The sequence below is a fragment of the Microtus ochrogaster genome, linkage group LG3, assembly GCF_000317375.1.
Source record: "Microtus ochrogaster isolate Prairie Vole_2 linkage group LG3, MicOch1.0, whole genome shotgun sequence".
Lineage (NCBI taxonomy): Eukaryota > Metazoa > Chordata > Mammalia > Rodentia > Cricetidae > Microtus > Microtus ochrogaster.
The window spans coordinates 26,445,851-26,464,356 of NC_022029.1; the positions used below are offsets into that span (position 1 = coordinate 26,445,851).

The 18,506-nt window shown below is 45.5% G+C and overlaps 1 protein-coding gene across 1 annotated transcript in view; it reads right to left on the bottom strand.

Annotated features, from left to right (window-relative positions):
* Positions 1-1,370: 1,370 nt before the first annotated feature.
* The window catches only part of Sntg2 (syntrophin gamma 2), a 207,359-nt gene continuing 190,223 nt past the window's right edge, over positions 1,371-18,506 (bottom strand). The window contains exons 16-17 of the mRNA XM_005360658.2: positions 15,740-15,850; positions 1,371-2,098 (exon numbers count right to left, since the gene is read on the bottom strand). Coding sequence (XP_005360715.1) covers positions 1,967-2,098; positions 15,740-15,850 — 243 coding nt within the window. The 3' untranslated portion in view covers positions 1,371-1,966. The remainder of the gene's footprint in view (positions 2,099-15,739; positions 15,851-18,506) is intronic.

Genomic DNA, 18,506 nt, shown 5'->3' on the forward strand with positions numbered 1-18,506 from the left:
GTGGGCTGTGAGGGGCACTGGGGATGCTGTTTTGCTCATTGCCAGCCTCATGGAGAGCCTCATAAGCCTCAGTGTCTTCACCCTGGCAACGAGAGCCCAAGACTAATTTTACCTTCACCTAAGTGAGCTGTGAACTGCAAGGACCCAGTGGGAGACCACAACTGGCCTCTACAGAGATCACAGCTGATTTTTGTAATTTTCTAATAGAAATATAGAGCTGAGGCCATCTTAAGATTAACTATATAGCCCAAATAAAAAAAAAATCAAACAATTTCTGACCCCTTCCCCTTTGTGAAGGGCTGAGCGCAAACAGCTGCTAAGATCCTGGAGGCATCTTCTTCTGAGAATGGTGAAGGGTTTGGCACCTGGAGGAGCCTAGGCTTAAAATGTGCCTGTGGCCGTTTCAGGGTGCAATACTTGGCACCTGTGTGATGTGCAGAAGACAATGAGCATCTGCTTGTTTTTGAAAAATGGGCATCTTTCAGAAAGAGCTGTGTGTTCACACAAATGTGAAAATATACTTTGCTGGGGAAATGCTGGGAGCTTCTCTGGTATCCAGTAAGGTACATTTTTGATATTGAGATTTTTTTGGTAAAAGCAAAATCAAAAATATTCCCCATTTCATCAATTCTAGTCCGGAACACTTTTTAATTTTGAATGAGTTTGGATTTTTTTTAATAAAAAAAATCTATTCAACTCAGAGATTATGTCCCAAAAGAGGATTTGGAGAGAGGGAATTTATCATTCTTTTTCCCAAGTGAATGTTCACAGAACTCTTAACTATTGTTGCTATAGACATGCACACTAACAGAAGCTTGAGTAGAAACATGAGAATCAACCTCTACATAGACAATGCTGTCTGGTCCTCCATGAAAACCACTTTTAGAGCTGAATGGGAGGACAACTCCGCTCCCACTTGTGTCTGAAAGGAACTTAAAGTGTTCAGAGGGTGTCAAGTATAACATATATTCTAGTTATGTGATGGATATACATTGGGTAAGGATGTTGTAATTTTAGCAAGAAAAGCAATACTATATTTGATATGTGAAAACTTTTTCCTTCCTCCCAGATGTCAGATAAACATGGGTGAAGGGCAGTCAGGGGGCTATGGCTGGTTGCTGAAACCTTCCTTGCTTCCAGGTCTGAAGGATAACTAGACCCCTGTGGTGTTTCACTCTGCTTCTCACAGGCCCATGTGTTTCCCTAGGCTCCTGTGCTCTACAGTCTCGTGGTTTATGTGCACCCTTTTCTAGAAGCCCTGAGAAATGAGAGCACAGTCACACCTTTTCCTAGCCACAGCCTGAATTTCTGAAAGGAAACTCAATCACTCCATTAAATTGTTTTTAATAAGAAAATAGAAAAGTCCCAGATCAGAAGTTATAAACAATATGAAAGACAAGGAAACCAAAGCATGTGCTGTATTTGATTAATTAGGAAAAAATAGAATTCACATTTAAATGACATATAATTCAATTACATAATAAACATGTAAGCATTTAATATAAAACTAAATAATTCAAATTCCCTCATCCCCTACGCCTTTCTCAACCCAAAGCCAGTCCCATCTGGGACAAAGGGAGAGTAACCAACCTGCCTGTGGGAAGCCGTTCCTTCTAAGAAAGACTAAGCGGTGGCTTCTCACTCTTCTATCAGGCTCTTTGCAAAAATAAAATTTGTATTTCACGAACACAAGCAGTAGACTGTGGCGTCACATCACTGTCTGTCTGAGACAGGCTGGATGGGACACTTTCCAAGGACCCTGAGTTCCCATCACCACTGCGGCTGGTCAGAGTTGCATCCCTTTGTCAGATTCAACAGTCTGACCCATCTGTGAAACTAGTGATGTCTTTATTGGTATCACAACTATAGGCTCATTATAAAACCACACAAAGTTGCAACATTGTGCAGGAAAGATTGGTTCCTTAAGAAAATAATTTAATTGCTTGTAGCACTCTCCAGACTCATTTTAGCTGTTGCACAGGTATCTCCTTGCCATACTCTGGCTGTCCACGAACCCAGGGTCCAAAGAGGCCACCTTGGCGGCAATGAAGGAGTGGATACAGTGGAGGACGGCTGTCAAGTCCTGGAACTCCAGCTCCTGAGGGGAAATGAAATGGGACTGTGGTCACTGGGAAGATCCCCTGTGGCAACATTTTAGCAAACTCAGCTCTTTGCACATTCCAAGACTCTTTCTCCAAATAAGCACAAATACACATTGAAACAGGTAATGTTAAAATTAAGGCAGCATAGTAGGATCCACACAGATTTAAAAAGATTAAAAACTGTCATTTGTATTGATACTCTGATGATGCAGGATGTGTTTCCCTGATCTCCATACAGGGTGACATGCAATCCCTCTATTTGAATTCTTTCTTAGTTGTGCTAAGTCTTAGGCAGACCTGAAGATCAGAGTTATGACTTCTGTCTTCACCACAAGCTGGAAATGCCAGGGCTAACAGTGACATCTGGATGAGGGTTTCATGGTGGTGGAGCTAGCTGTTTGCTTACCCTGGTTGCATGTGTGCACGCTCCCCTGTGTGATTTGTAATGGATATTTTTGGAAGAACAACTAGAGCCCTGCTGTGTGAGTAGCACACATCTGGAGAGACCTTGGTTCCTCTTCACCCAGTTGTCATGCCAACGAAAGGAAGAAATGATACTCAAGACCAGGGTTCTTTAGGAGATTGTGGACATCACCACCATAGAGCATATGAAAAATAACTTAAACTCCTAGGTCTTACTTCTACACCTTAAAGCTTTCAAATACCAATGGAGATCAGAGGACAAGTTTATGGAGCCAACTCCCTCCCTCTAGCATGATATCCGGGATCAAATGCAAGTCTCCAGCCTCCGAGCCTTCCACTACTCTCTGGGATTTCCTTTCCTTACATACCTCCCCAAATGAAGTCCCCAGCCCAAACCAGCAAAGTTGGCAATGAGTTTTTAAGGCTCAACGTAAGTTGAACAGTCTTCAAATGTCATGATGTTATTGGGAAAATTAACCTTAGTATCTTGGAATACAAATACATCCCAACCTGCTATCCATCCAACAGGCAAAGGAGACGTTCTGAACGCATCATTGATGCTTTTTTATCTCTTCTGTATTGGTCCAATGTGGTGAAGAACAGCACAATGCCCTTAAGGTGACTTCATCTACTGATACCCTATTTATTCAGTTTCAGCAAAATTCTATCATAGTCTAATCTGCCGAGACAACACCACAGATTAAGCTTCTTCATTTCAGGTGGACAGCCCACTCGGGCTTGTCAGCCCCCAAGTTGTGCTCCTTGAAGCCTGACCAGGCAGGACCTCTGGGATGGGAAGTCAGTCCCCTTCCCTACAGGAAGGATGGATGCTCTCCACAGGTGCTGAAGACCTTCCGCTGCCACTGAACCTCTGTGGGTTTTACTCAGGCACTTCTCTCCCTAAGGCAAGGATTCCAAATGGGTGGGGGGACCATCCTCTACCTTCCTTTACAGAAGACTCCACCCAAAGGCCGCTCTTGTTATCTCTTCCATTCCTTTTAGAAACTGCTCCTATACTGGGGCTCAGGACCCTAAGGCAACCAGAGAAAAACGGGAGGGTGATGCGAGAAAGAGGTAAGGAGATTTCCCATGGAAATAACCAAGAAGTTGGGCTGCTGGCCCATGGAGAGAGTGAACCAGCTGAAAAACGAATCCCATGGTGTCATCCCTGGCCAGAGACAGAAAGGACATGGGGATGGGGTCCCTTATACTTGAAAGCTGTCCTTCACTCATTATACCTGTGACCAAAAGGTTCTCTTTTCTGTCTGCCAATGTAAGAGCCTCCTTTGCATGCAGGTGAAGCTTAACTTTGATTTTACCTGCACGAAACAATATGTTACTTTGATCTCTTTTTTTTTTTTGTCTGAGTAATTAACAAGATGCTTAGGGTTCCCTTTATATTGCTAAAGTTGTTTCACTGTGAAGCCCTGTACTTGCTGCACGGTGCCGCCATTCTGAGTGTTGCAGGATCCATGAGTTACCAAGTTCCTTTGCCCGACGCCAACCATGCAGGATCCACCTGTTCTCCACACACCATGAGATGGTGGTCAGGATTTTTTATTTGTTGTGATTTTTCGCCAGAAGAAAGACCAAGTAATAGTCTAGAGCAAACACAAGATTCTTGCAAGCTTAGCAAAACTTGGCTTCAGTCTGTGCCTGCCTCCTGGTAGTTATCACCTTCTCAAGGGGACAAGGAGAAGGACGGAGCCACAAAGCCCACAGCATGTGCGCACTAGCAGCTGGGCTTTATGTATGGGAGCTGAAAATTGCTTTACAAATTCCTACAATTTACTCAATAACACCACGGCACACTGGAAGCAGCAGCCAGATGGCCACTGGCATTGAGACACAGATCCCAAAGCAGACTTGGTATTTTTCTGGCATGGTAAATTGAAGCCACATCAAAAGATTTTGAGAAGGCTATCACAAGAGAGTGGCTCCATGCGAAATCTCAGTCAAGAGCGTTCCTATCCAGGAATCAAGTGTAAGCTTCTGGAACGGGAGTCAGTGTTGATCCAAATACAGAATCTGAACATTTCACAGAACACCCTTGGTTCAGCCAAGGGCCAATCATGATACCCGCCCCTCTGCTTAGATCCTAAGCAGATGCTGCCAGCAGGGCCATCCCGAATTGCACCTTTGTAGTGTTGTTAGCCAAAGCCGTGTTTGGCTTCTGTTGAATATGACATCAGGGTGATCCCCGTGCTATCTCTGTGACTGCCTCTCCCTGCTGGCCCTCAAACTGTGTCACAGGTGGTGGCGGGCTGCCACCTTCTACCTGCAGAGGAAGAGAATCTGTACACTTGAATAGGAAGTCGGACAGCAGGGATATAGCAACCTCCTCCAAATTTGTCTGACAAGCCTAAGGTATATATGATAAAGATACTTCTTTTTTTTTTTTAAAAAAAAACAAGTTTGGAGAAAAGCAGGGAAAGCCAGATAATATCTGTAACTATAGACTGTTGTTGCCCCTTCCCACATCAGCGAGGCTGTCTTCTCCAGGAGTAACATATGTACTTTTCAAACATACTTAACATTGTAAGAATGGGGGCCTCCAGAGAAGATGAGCAAGGAAGTCAGGACCAAGAGGGGTACAACCACCCATGGAGACAGTGGGGCTGATCTATTGGGAGCTCACCAATGCCAGCTGGACTGTGAATCGAAAAGCAGGGGATAAACCCGGACTCTCTGAATATGGCGGACAATGAGGGCTGCTGAGAAGCCAAGGACAATGGCACTGGGTTTTGATCCTACTTCTTGTTCTGGCTTTGTAGGGGCCTAGCCAGTTTGGATGTTCACCTTCCTAGACCAGGATGGAGGGGGGAGGACTTCGGACTTTCCACAGGGCAGGGAACCCTGACTGCTCTTCAGACTCGAGAGGGAGGGGGGGAGGAGGGGGGCAGGTTAGGAGGGGGGGAGGTTGGGAGGGGGGAGAGTGGGAGGAGTGGGAGGCTGGGAGGAGGCGGAAAATTTTTTTTTCTTTCTTAATAAAAAAAATATTAAAAAAAAAAGAATGGGGCCTCCAGATGACCACTGACCACCAGTGCAATGCAGCCATGAGAAGCCAAGATTAGACTAAAACCTCCTGATTCTTGGTGGCGTGTGATGTATTATACTGTTTTAAATAAAGGCACTTCTGCATTTAACCATAGCTCGTTGCCAGAGGAGCCCACTCTTCAGTAGTGTTCGGTTTCCAAGGTGAGGAAGCCGAATCTGAAAAGAAGCCCTAACTGATGACTTGTGCCTGCTTACCTGTGCCAGGACAGGCTGGAGCTGAGTTGATGGCTAATGTCTCTGACACAGAGATGTCACCTTGGAATTCAGACTCTGATTCCTCCATTGGCTGGCTGTGCAGGCACGCAGTGGGACACTGTCAGTGGCTCCCAACATTTCTGACTTTGGTTTCTTGCTCTGGTGTCAAGAATCTTACCATGATTGTCTTTAAAATATAAATGACTTACCACATTGTCTGAAAATTTGCTCAATGACTCTGGTGTGGTTCTGACTAAATATAGCCCACGGCTGAGCTGGGCAGCCAGGAGACTGTTATCCCTGTCAGTGAAACCGTGACCCCACACCATCCTCAGCATCCCTGTGTGATTAACTAAGATGACAGAGAACAGAGGACTGTCACTAGAGCAACATCAGTATGACATGGATATTATTTCCTTATCAGCATAATAAAATAATCAGCCTCAAAGCTACAATGTAAAATGAGATAAAAGTCGGAGCCTACCATTTCCAGTTTTCAAATGAGGAAATGGAGTTTTAAAGCAATCTTCCAAAGTGACAGGGGCAATTAGTTGCAGAAATGTCGCTTGTGTCAGGGATCCAAGAAGCCCCATGGGCTTCTGTGCTGTCCCTGATAGAGTTTTAAGAATTTGGCACTGTAGTGTCAACATTACAAGCTGTCCGAAAATGGGAGATACCACAAGCAACCCTGCATCGCCAGGACTCCTTCGAGTGTCTCCAGGGCAGAGTTTCAGCTTTACTCAACCTCCTCACTCTCTGGCGTCTCTGTCCTGGAAATACCCTGAGGATGTGCTGTTGAAGGGACACTCAGATGCCATCAAATGGGAGGAATAGGGAACAGGGCCAGTAACCCTGCAAAGGTGCCGAGGAATGGAGGAATGGAGGAGGTGATTTTGATGGTACGTTCCCATGCGTATCAATCCTTGAACAAACAATTCTGCATTTGGGCAAGGGTATGGATGGAGGCATTCCAGAAAAAGACAGGAACTAAGGACCAAAAGCAGGTGGTAACTGTGGGTCTGTGTACGGGTAGCATCAGGGAGAAAACGTGCTGAGTAGGTACTGGGATGTCCCTAAGCTCATAGCACAGAACCACAAACACCACTCTAAGGACAACCCTCCAGGAAGCACAGGAAGCCGTGGATGGAGGGTGTTTAGGAGAAAGACAGAACCGTGTCTGTAGGGCAAGGACACTGGAGACAGAAGGGAAGGCTTAAGGATAGGAATTCCCTTCAGGAAAGGCCAAGTGTCCACGAGAAACGATGAGGGCATGAGCAAGACCTAGAAAGGAAGGAAGTCAACTTGGAGAGGGCAGATATGCACAGGGATGGGGTTGGTGTTGTTGACACAACCCAGCTGAGAGACCCCCAAAGGCACCAGGACTGCACTGAAAGGGGTGTACTCCAGAAATGATGAGGTAACCAGTGGAAGATAGATAGATAGATAGATAGATAGATAGATAGATAGATAGATAGATAGAAGATAGAGAGAAGATAGATAGAAGATAGATAGATAGATAGATAGATAGATAGATAGATAGATAGATAGATAGAAGATAGAGACAGATACAGAGACAGGGACAGAGAGACAGAGATGTACAGAGAGATACACACACAGACAGAGAAACAGAGACACAGAGAGTCAGAGACAGAGAGACAGAGATACACACAGAGACAGAGACACAGAGAGACAGAGACACACAGAGTGGGAGGAAGGAGCGGGAAAAGAAGGGAAGATCAGCTCAAGGCACAGACTGGAGCTGGAGGAACTAATAGAGAGTGTAAGAACAAACCACTCTCCTTGAATGAGTCTCCTCTTCTCACTGCGTTTGGAATTTACTTGCCTCAGCTTGGGTAGACTGTCTTTGGTTTTACGTTCTGAGTCTTAGCTGCATGTGGTTCACTGCAATATAAAAGTACTGGAGATTTCCAGAGGTCAACAATTGGTAAGTTCTAAGTTGCCCACTGATCTGTGTAGCTGGATGGAGCCATACACTGCTTCCTCTGTCCTACCTGGGATGTGAGACATCCCTCTCTCTAGTGTCTACACACTGGCTACACTGCCTGCTGCTAGTCATGTAGGAACCATCTGTTATCAGATCAACTATCCTGGTACCACGGTGACTCTTCTCATTATGTAATGGTGACTAGAGAGTAGAAGAATGGTGATATTGGCAATTCAGATATGACAATAAGGAGTCATAAAGTGCTTCCCTTAAACAAAATAAATTTAAGTTTATCATAAAGTTGTTATAGGAATACTTGTATGCATACATAGGAGGAAACGCAGATACAAAGGTTTCAGTTTTAAATTAGTTACTTCTCATCACTGTCGCAGGCTATCTTCCAGAAGGAACTTAAGGGAGGGGATTTTACTTTGGTTCTAGATTTCAGGAGGTTGCAGTCCATTGTGTTAGGCCCCAGGAGGAAGCAGCTCATAGTGGCAGGAGTGTGTGGAGCTGTGGTGGCTCCTCAGATCTTGAAAGATCAGAAAACAGAGATCTCAGCCAGAACCAGAAGCAGATATATAACCTTCAAGTCCTACTCCAAGCAGCTCAGGTCTGCTAACTAGACTCTGTACTGGTCTATACAACCTCTAAAATCAGCACCACCAGTTGTGGGCCCAAGAGATCCAACACATGTGGGGGATGTTTCAGACTCATCTCAAACAGGTACCTCTTTGTGGCTTCTGGGAGCCACTGAGTAGGGGATATTTTAAAACATGACTCCTGGAAATAGCCTGTCATTTCTTCTCCCAAGCTCATATTTGTCCTCATTGGTGTTCTGTTGCTTGAGATGACATTATGGCCATGAGAAATCTTATAAAAGAAGGTATTTAATTAGAGGCTTTCTTACTGTTTCAAAAGCTTAGTTGATTATCATCATGGCAGGGAACATAGGAGGATGCATGCATGGTGCTGGAGAAGTAGTTGGGAGTTTTACATCCTGATCCACAGACTGGGCCTGGCATGGGTTTTTGAAACCTCAAACTCAATGCTTCCTTCAACAAGGCCATATTTACTCCAACAAGGTCACACCGCTTAATCCTTCTAATCCTTTCAAATAGTTCAATCCTTGGTGACTAAGCACTCACATATATGGGCATAGATTCAAACTATCACAAATATTTTAAAACCAAGCGTTCGTTTGTCAGGAATCCTAACACCTGGTTTTAAAATATTTGCTGTCACCTTCAATGTTGGCTCTGTAATCTATGTCTTTTAGACTTTCCCTGGTCACATCCTTTTCTAAAAGGATGTTTATTTTTAATTATGTGTATTGTTGTATGTTTATGCTGGGGTATGTACATGTGGCTACAGATACCTTTGGTGGCCCAAACAGGGAAACGGATTCCCTAGAGGGTTGAGTTATAGGCATTGCAAGCTACAGGGCATGGGTTCTGTAAATTGAACTTGGGTCCTCTACAAGAGCAGTATGTGTTTTTAACCACCAAGCCATCTCTCCAGCCCCTCTGGCTCACATTCTTAATCTTTCTCCGTTAGCTAATAATAGAATTACAAATTAATGTATTTTATCGACCATGGCAGGATGTTAAACAGTCAAACAAACTGACTTCTACCAATGACCCTAGCTCCATCACTTTTGCTGTTTCCATACATTTTAAGATGAATGACAACCGTTGGCAAGGCTGTTTTTAACTAATTCAGTTTTTGCAGTTCGCAGGGGATCCAGAATAACTCAGACACATACTGAGAGCGCGAAGGCCGGGGGGAGGAAGAGTGCCCGCAGTTTCACAATTTTTTTTTTCTGTGCTGGTAAATATTTTATTTGGAAATTTCCAAGTTCTGACAAAGATAAATAACTCTTGCCCATTTTATTCGACCAAGGTCAATATCTTGAAGGACAGTATAGAACTTCTCTCATTTTTAATTTAATGTTGAAGGGTAAAATATTGATAAAGATGCACTGGAAAGATACCTTCGGGTTATTGGGAAGTTCAAATAGTTTACAAATGCAAGAAATAAGCACTTGCTCACGCCCCAGTATGTCCTTTGCCCCTGGTACATCATTAACCTCTGTAAGGCTGCCCGGTACAGCCCCCTATCTTTCTTTCCTATTCTAGTGAGGACAGCAGGGTGATAACCTCCACCCCCCGCCTTTTTTGGGGGGAGGAAGGCATACCAGCACATATGCATCTGTTTCTCCTTTAAAAACATAGTGCTCAGGTTGACTTTTCGTTCTACCACTAACATGGACGAGGCTTCTCTGATCCCAAATCTTCAGCCCTCACTCATCTCCAGGGCCAGCGATCAATGAGAGCACACTGGCATTCCAACACAGGGATGGAAATTGGGTCCAGCTGTCTCTGCTTGTACAATCTGTTATTTAATAAACTATAATTAGAAGAAAAACGGTTAATAAAGTGGACGTGGAGTAGAAGGTATAATCTAGGCGGTTTCCTTGGATACAGATAAAGTGAGTCTACAGCACATGCCTGCAGGTGCAGCAAGGCCAGCCACGCTTCTGGGTGTCCAACACACGCATGTGTTGTTTGTCCATGGGGACAGGGTGGTCTTTGTATGTGGAGATCAATCCTTTGATAAAGTTCCCAGGAACTCAATTAGCTTTCTAGATAGTGCCTATTTCCAGGTGGAGCCTCATCTCTGTGATGCTTCAGCTTACACTCACTTCCAGTGATGGGGGTTCTCTGCCTCTCCCCAAACCGGACTGGTACACAGAGAGTGCTATCTGTCCTATAGAAGAGACCCTGGACACAAGAATATGACTAAGGGAACTCTCAGAGATTTCTGATAATCTAGCTGGGTAGCTTTTCCTTGTCACTAGTAAAATCTTTAAATTTTGATTAAAAATTAAATTTTAAACAGACAGCATGATTTATCATTACCTCCAAAAAGCTCATAGCTCATTTTTGATTTTAAAAAAAGAATCATTTCCAAAGGATGGGGTGTGCTGGCCCTGACGCACACTGTATGTGTGTCCTACAGAGTTTAACTGAAGGTGATGGTTACGAGCTCACCCTATGCTTGCCCACAGCATAGGCTTCTACCTTGGAAAACGATGTCCATGTCAAGAACCGGGCGTGTGTGTGTGTGTGTGTGTGTGTGTGTGTGTGTGTGTGTGTGTGTTCAAGGCCTCTGGACCTTGGCTCCAGTTGTGATTTTCAGCAGGATGTCAACTAGCTCTGAATGGCATGACCAAAAAGAAGCCTTGTAGTCTCTAGTGGGCCATCAGTCGGCTTGTTTCTCCATCTTCCTTATCCATCAGGCACGGCGATGAGAATCCCACTTGGCCATGCCTTGCTGAGTAGGGAAGACAGGCAGAAGAAAACAGCGCTCATCTGAGATTCTGTGCTCACCTCCAGTTCATGTCACAACCTAGACCGCTGTGATAGACGAACATGTAGGAGATGGTGGGGGTCACATGGATGGGGACCACATGATGGGATTTTTGTTCTTGTTTAAAAAAACCTTCCGCTAAGGGCACAGAGAAGGTGGTATTTGTGAACCAGGAAGCCTCAGATACCAGAGGCCAGATTTGACTGGACCTAGGACGTGAAGCTCCCAGGACTGTGAACCAAGCAGTCCTCAAATCCAGCTCCATGCTGGCACATACCTGGTGTCCTCTGGTGCCTCACTTTAGAAAAGCATCTCAAACCTCTTCCTAGTGTCTAATTATGCCAAGCTTTTCCTGATTTGGCCTTTTTCCTTCCTCCTTATAGTTCATGGGCAAAAGACTCATGGATTGCTTTGGGAACAGGCTCCGCAGCTGCTTGCTACCTTGCTGCAGGAGCCACTTGTTCAGTTAGCTTGAGCTATGAACATCCATAGTGTGCCCCCGAAACCCCCATCTGGTGACTTCTTAGATGAGGCAAACGTATCCTGTCACCTCTTCCGGTGTCTTCCTAGTGGAAGAAGACTTGCACACTTGCTTAGAGATCACATTTAGCTACGTGTTTCTGTTAATATGATCATTCTAATTCCATGGACAGACAGGATGCAGTGACTCTAATTCCACTACAGACAGGGTGTACTCAAAACAAAACAAAGCTATAGGAAGCCACATGATATTGTGTGGTGGATGGCGAAGCTGTGTGAGCAAGCCAGAGTGGGACCACATGATCAAAGGACTCCGAGGAACACTGGGGACTGGGCGCTGTACCCAAGGGGCACTGGATCTCAGAGTCTCTACGCTAAGACCATAGACGTCTCAACTCATCCTGCTGCAGACGGCACATTCAGCTCTTCCTGATTCCAGCTCATGGACTATGTTCCAACCTGTCCATGGTTCGGTTGGGTCGTCCGCCCCTCTTTGCTCCTTCTGGCTTCCCGGAAGGGTTTTTCAGTTTGACTAACTCAGCAACAGCATCAGCGCATGCCTGGCATTGGGATCTGCTGGAAGGCAGAACGGCAGTTCTGTCTGCTGCCTGCTGCCTGCTGCTCTCAGCTCAGAGTTGCCTATGCCCGGTCCTCCTCACTGCATCTGATAGGCTTCACTGACTTCCTGATGATACAGGAATCGCTCTTAGAGGGTGAAAATTAAGCGCGATTGTTTCTCCCAAAGACAAAATTATTCTTCATTAAACTGTGCTTTGTTGCAGGGATACAGATGGGGATATTAAGAGTAAGATGAGCTCACTGGCTGCAGTGGAGAAAGGCTTTCATTTGCATCATGGGAAGTGTTTCCTCCTGGGAAACCTGTAAAACTCTGAGTCTATTTGGTAACCCTCCCTTTCATTTCCCGCCTCCTTCTCCTCCTCCTCTGTTCTCCTCCCCCAGCCTCTCTCTTTCTTGAGCCAGGGTCTTGTGTATTCCAGGGTGGCCTTGAATTTGTACATAGTCAAAAATGACTTCCAACCCATGATCCTCCTATCTCTACCTCCCAACCTCTGGGATCACAGGCATGTGCCACCAAGCCCAACAAACGACAGTACTTTGTGTACTAAGTTTCTTTTTCTTTCAGTGTTAATATATTAATTTAAAACATACTTATTAAACACACGTGCAGGGGACCTCATGCTGCAGAATAACCCATCTAACCTACTCTGAGAAGCTCAGCCTCAAATGCAGAGGAAAGCATAAGAAATTTAAATATAGCCAATGTTCCCCCAAACAAAGCTAGGATGGAGGGTCACAACACAGCAGGAACTAGCTGTGGGGTGGGGCTTTTCTTCCAACCACTATCCTGTGCTGTGTTTCCTCATAATCTCACTGTAAGTCACATAACTAGTCAGTTGAAGGGACCTCCGGGGAAAGTAAATACGTCACTTACGAAGGCCTTAGAAGTGGGAGAGGCACCTCAGTTGGCAAAGTGCTAAGCAAGCAAGAAGACCTGAATGGAGACACTCAGCAACCGTGTGGAGCCAGCATGAGCCACCTAGCACTGGACAGGGGGAGACAGGTAGATTCTCAGAGCCCACTGCCTGCCAGCCTAGCCGGATTAGTGAGCTCCTGTCCAGAGAGTCCTCATCTCAAAAAATAAAGCAGAGAGAAACTGAGAAAGATATCAAGCATTGACCTTTGGCCTTTACACACAGAACATACACATGTATGTACACCCATGTGCACACGTACACACACCTATGTAAACACACATACATGAATTACACGAGAGAGAGAATGAATTGTGGCTGAGTGCTAATTCCAAGAATACCTAGGGTTTTGCTGTTTCATAAGCTCTAGGAGATGCAGCTAGGGAAATTATTTCTGAGCTGAGCGGGGCTATGTGAGCATCATCCCCGTGAGCTCTGGTCTGTACCTGCAGAAGCCTCCAAAGCCCAGAAGTTGCCCCTGGCTCTTGCTTCACTTCAGTTAAAGCCTCAGCCTTTTTCTGCCTATTCCCTGTTTGGGTCCCAAGAGAAGCCCTGATAGTCTGAGATCTGTGAAACATCAGGGTTGGGCTGCAAGTTTGTGCACTTGAGTTTGTTGAGATGTATCCACACACCTCCCAAACATTTTTATGCGTATATATTTCTCATTTTTTTTCCTAAAAAAGAGCCTCACAGAATGTTTAAAATTTTAGCATTATTGATCCAGTATTCATTTTTATAACCTCTGTAAACCTTAGATCTTTCTCATTTATACCCACTAGGATGGAAATCCACATAATCTAAAGGCCATAGGGAAGTTAGCATTCATTTCAAATCGCTACACACCAATTCAAATTTATCTCACACTGATACACCCACCCCTCTCTCAACAAGCCAACCTACAGTTGACTGACTGACGGTAAAAGATAGGAAATTACACCTTTAACTCACGCTGTACCCGCTGCTAAGGGGCATCTCAGATACCAGGCAAGCACGTGCTGTTCCTTCAGCTTGTGCTCCAGGGAACAGCAGTGCCTTAAGCATATTTTGAGCCCAAATCCTCAGGGCTCTGTGACTCCCAGACTGGAGAAGTGAGAGTGACAGGACCCATGCGGGGAAGGGTGGCAGGTAGGTCCCTCCCAGCCGTGGGTGCCCCATCAACGCACAGACCAGGGGGAAGCAGAAATCCTGACTTGCATGCGTTGTGAGTTGATCTCTACCTGACTGCCCCTACTCAGTCATTCCCTCTCGGACCACAGAACTTAGCTCATCGTGGAGCGGCAGGATGCAACCTCTCCAGACAGCGCAGTGTGCCGACAGTCTCGTCTCCCCAACTTCTAACTTCACAAGAATCTGCAGCCTGTCCTGACCCAGAGCTTCACAGGTTGCCCCACCCCCACAGTTTCACACCCTTCTGCCAGCTCAAGGCTCCACACTTCCTTCCCAAACTCAAGGTTCCACAATCTGTCTCCCTCAGCTTATCACCTCAAACCTCCATAGTCTGCCTTCACCTCAGGGCTCCACAGCCCATCTGCCTACACTCAGAACCTAGAGCCTGCATGTCCCATCTCAGGAGCCCACAGCTTCCTACTTCCCTTCAGGGCTGTATATCCGAAAGTGTCCACAGACTACCCAGTAAGTATATATCCCACCAGCCTTGGCCAATTCTATCCATAAAAGCGTCAAGCAATTCTGCATAATTTCTCTTCTACTTAGAAAGCAATTCTGGGTTTCCCCAATATGGTCTTGACCCTTTTGCTCATAACACCACTGCTTCCTCTCTGTGATGGACTCCAGGAGTTTGGCTCAGTGCTCCGCTGTAGATCTCTGCATCTGCTTCCACCAGTTACTGGATGAAGGTTCTATGATGACAATTAAGGCAGTGATCAATCTGATTATAGGGGAAGGGCAGACCATAATGGGAAATCCACAGAAATAGCTGACCCGAGCAAGTGGGAGCTCACTGACTCCGGACTAACAGATGGGGAACCTGCATGAGACCGAAGTAGGCCCTCTGAATGTGGGAGACAGTTGGGAGGCTTAAGCAGTCTGTGGGACCACTGGCAGTGGGGCCAGGATTTATCCCTAGTGCTTGAACTGGAGTCTGGGAGAACATTCTCTTTGAAGGGATATCTTGCTCAGTTTAGATATAGGGAAGGAAGGCCTTGGTCAGACTACGTTGACTCCCCATGGGAAGCATTACCCTTTCTGAGGACTGGATGGTGATGGAGTATGGTGAAGGGTGGGGCAGGTGGAGGGGAGGAAGTGGGAACAGGGATAGCTATGTAAAATGAGAAAAGATTGTATTTAAAAATTCTTAATAAGAGAGAGAGAAAAGAAAGAAAGGGATAGGGGACTTCTTTTATTGTTTCTATAGGCATTCCATCAGACAATGCAGTTTGCAAAACTCTTCTATTAGATTTTGGCTTCTAGAACATTTTAAAGTACCGATTCCTTGCTACTATTTACTAAGCAATGTGTGGGTTTTGATAGAATTAAATACTTTGTGTCATCTGTCACCATTTCAGGACACAAACTCTCAGTGGAAAAATATTAGTCCTAGGTGTGCTGAGTTGACTTCCAGGTTTAGGATGAGTTTGTTTTCTTCTCATGCCTCTTTACCAGCTGACCCCTCTTCTCTACTTGTCTCTGGGTATAGAATGTACAAGTTTTACCTTCGTCTCGATCTGCTTGGTGTCTGGATTCTGAAACAGCAGCTTTACTCGAGTTTTCCCATCGTCTGAAGATCCCTTAAGCTGAGAGAACTTGAATCTCCAGAGGACATTCTGCAGAGAAATGAAATGAATGAGTGATTCATAAGCAATATTATATTCACTGAATGTCTCATAACGTAAAGCACATATCTGGGTAAATGCCATTTTTTATGACATGTCTGCCTTTTGTGCGTAGAGGCTGACCCCCATGCCCAGCCAGCTCAGGGTCACATGCTAGCCTTTCTAGTCTGCACCCTGCTTTTACCCTCCTTGTCTTCCTGAACCTACCCTAGAAATTTTTCAAGGCCATTGCTTCCTTATTTGCCTGAAGAACTGTAAGTCCATGGAAGGCCAGTCTCTTACCAGTAGGATGCTGGCCACAGTTCAGTTCACATAGGAAGTTTGGATCCCGCCTGCATAACCCCACCATGGCTACATACTGTTGTTTAGTCTCAGGTTCCCGAGAATCAACAGGACAGCGTGAGCAGTGCTGCCTTACATGACGGCTTCAAGCTCGCTTAGCACTTGCTGACATGTTTCCGAGGCAAAATATCACCTCAGCTCTCAGGAGGTTGAGACAGGGGGATAACCACAAGTCTGGGGCAAGTCTGGTTCACATAGTGAGCTCCAACCCAGCCAGGGAGAACCTTCCTCACAAAACAAGAAAATAGAATCCTCACGTCCTAAGCATGGCAATGCCCTAAGCACCTCTGGATGGTTGACACTTATATAGCGAGTTGTCTTTAATAACCAAGAGTCATTTGTTTCAAATTTATCATGCTTTCTCTCATGAACTCTAAATGTAATTTTACTTTATTTTTTTTTAAAGAAAACTATTTCTCAAAACCATGAATGTCATTTCTGCCTGTGGTCTAAGTCAGCTACTTAATTTCCAGACTCTGAACCCCACTCAATAGGGGATTGAGCCTCAGTACACAGGTCGGGGTGGACAAGCTGGGAACTCAGAGCCCAGACTGGCTGCTGGGAGAGCATGGCAATGGCGGTGCTTGCTCGCTTTAGTTAAAGCACCAGGAGATGAATTTGAAAGGGCCTTGGGTTTCCCACCGGAGTAATAAATTCTGAAGGATCTCAACACTTGGCTCTCCATCATGGAGCTGGAAGGCACCTTTGTGTGGTGTTAGTGACTAAAACCCAGGTCTCCAGCTACATGGAACACATATATTAGACATAAGAGCTTCTGCTTTGACTTCCTCATTCACAGTTTTGCTGACAGCCACTTCTCATTCAAGAACACTTTGGGCTTTTAAGGCACTGCAGGTGAAACATGACACCAATACTCTCTTTGGCATGCCTGGTGGCATCCACAAGCACCATGACACTGGAATTCCGATGTCTTGTTTCTAGCAGAGTGACCTCCGTATCTTCCTGTCTACCATTCACTTCCTTCTTCTTTTGAATTTGGTCTCTCTGTGTCTCTATCTCCTCAAGTCTTAACTCAGCCTCCCAGAATTATGGGATTCCAGCCTGGGGATCAGACTGCATAAGCACTATCACCACGTTGAGCAAACTGGAGTATCGCCGCTGTGACGGAGGAGCATCCACAAGGCGAGGAAAAGCAGAACTCCATCACTCTGGAATTCTCCAGTTAGTAGTACCAGAAATATCTGCCTCCTTTGATCTTGAGTGGCAGAAAATTCCACAGTGTGGCTTCTTTCAGAGAGGGATAAGAGCCCCGGTGTTGCTGGAAATCTGAGTGACCCAAACCCCAGATTCCTAGGCCCTGTACTGCTGCTATAATTTTACTAGAGACAAGGCTGGGTGTTCACACTGTTCACAATAGCTGGTAAAGGCAGAAGATCTCCTTGTGGGTTTGGGTCTCCGGTTGCTCATTTTTCCACACAGCCTGTATCAAGAACTTGGAGTAAAAAGCAACAGTCTCTGCTTCACCTCTTCATTTCCAGCTCCTCTCCTACTTCAGCGTACCACAACAGGACCAGAAAATCAGCTAGCATCATGTCACAGAGCAGAAGAGAGCTGTAGTGGCTGCTTTAATGCCAGCTAGCCCGGAGACATGTCATGTGACCAGTGTTCTAACACCAGCTAGCCCATAGACACATCATGTGACCAGTGTTCTAATACCAGCTAGCCCGTAGATATGTCATGTGACCAGCATTCCAACTCCAGGTTTAGGACAAAGGCCATATATCTAGAATGGTGTTCTAGTTTATTCTCACTTTGATGGTTTTGAAATGTCCTAGAAATGAACAAATGTGCTAGATTGTAGTCTTCTCATTTGGTGTCAGGGCAGGAAATATGCTTGGACATGTTGGTGACGTGGAGACACACAGTTGGGCCATCATGTATAAAGGGTGACTACGTGACTGTCCCCTGAAACAACAGCAGTTATCAGGCTCCTAGCGCAGTGTGTGTGTGCATGTGTGTGTGTGTGTGTGCACGAGCGCATACACGTGCTGCTGGGGAAGAGCCCAAGGCCTTGAGCCTGCTCCCACTGAGTCACACTCTGCCCTCAAACTCTGGTTTCTCAGGTTTGTGATAAGGAGGGTACTGTCAAGTCATGGATACAGCTATGGCTTAAAAATGATACAGGAAAGGACTGGTTCAGCAGTGTGAGTGAGGGCTTGAAGATTCTCCCTCTCTCTCTATGTGTCTGTGTGTGGAGGTACATGTGTACATGCATGTGTGTACTTGCGCATGTGTATATGCATGTGTGTACTTGTTCATGTGTACATGCATGTGTGTACTTGCG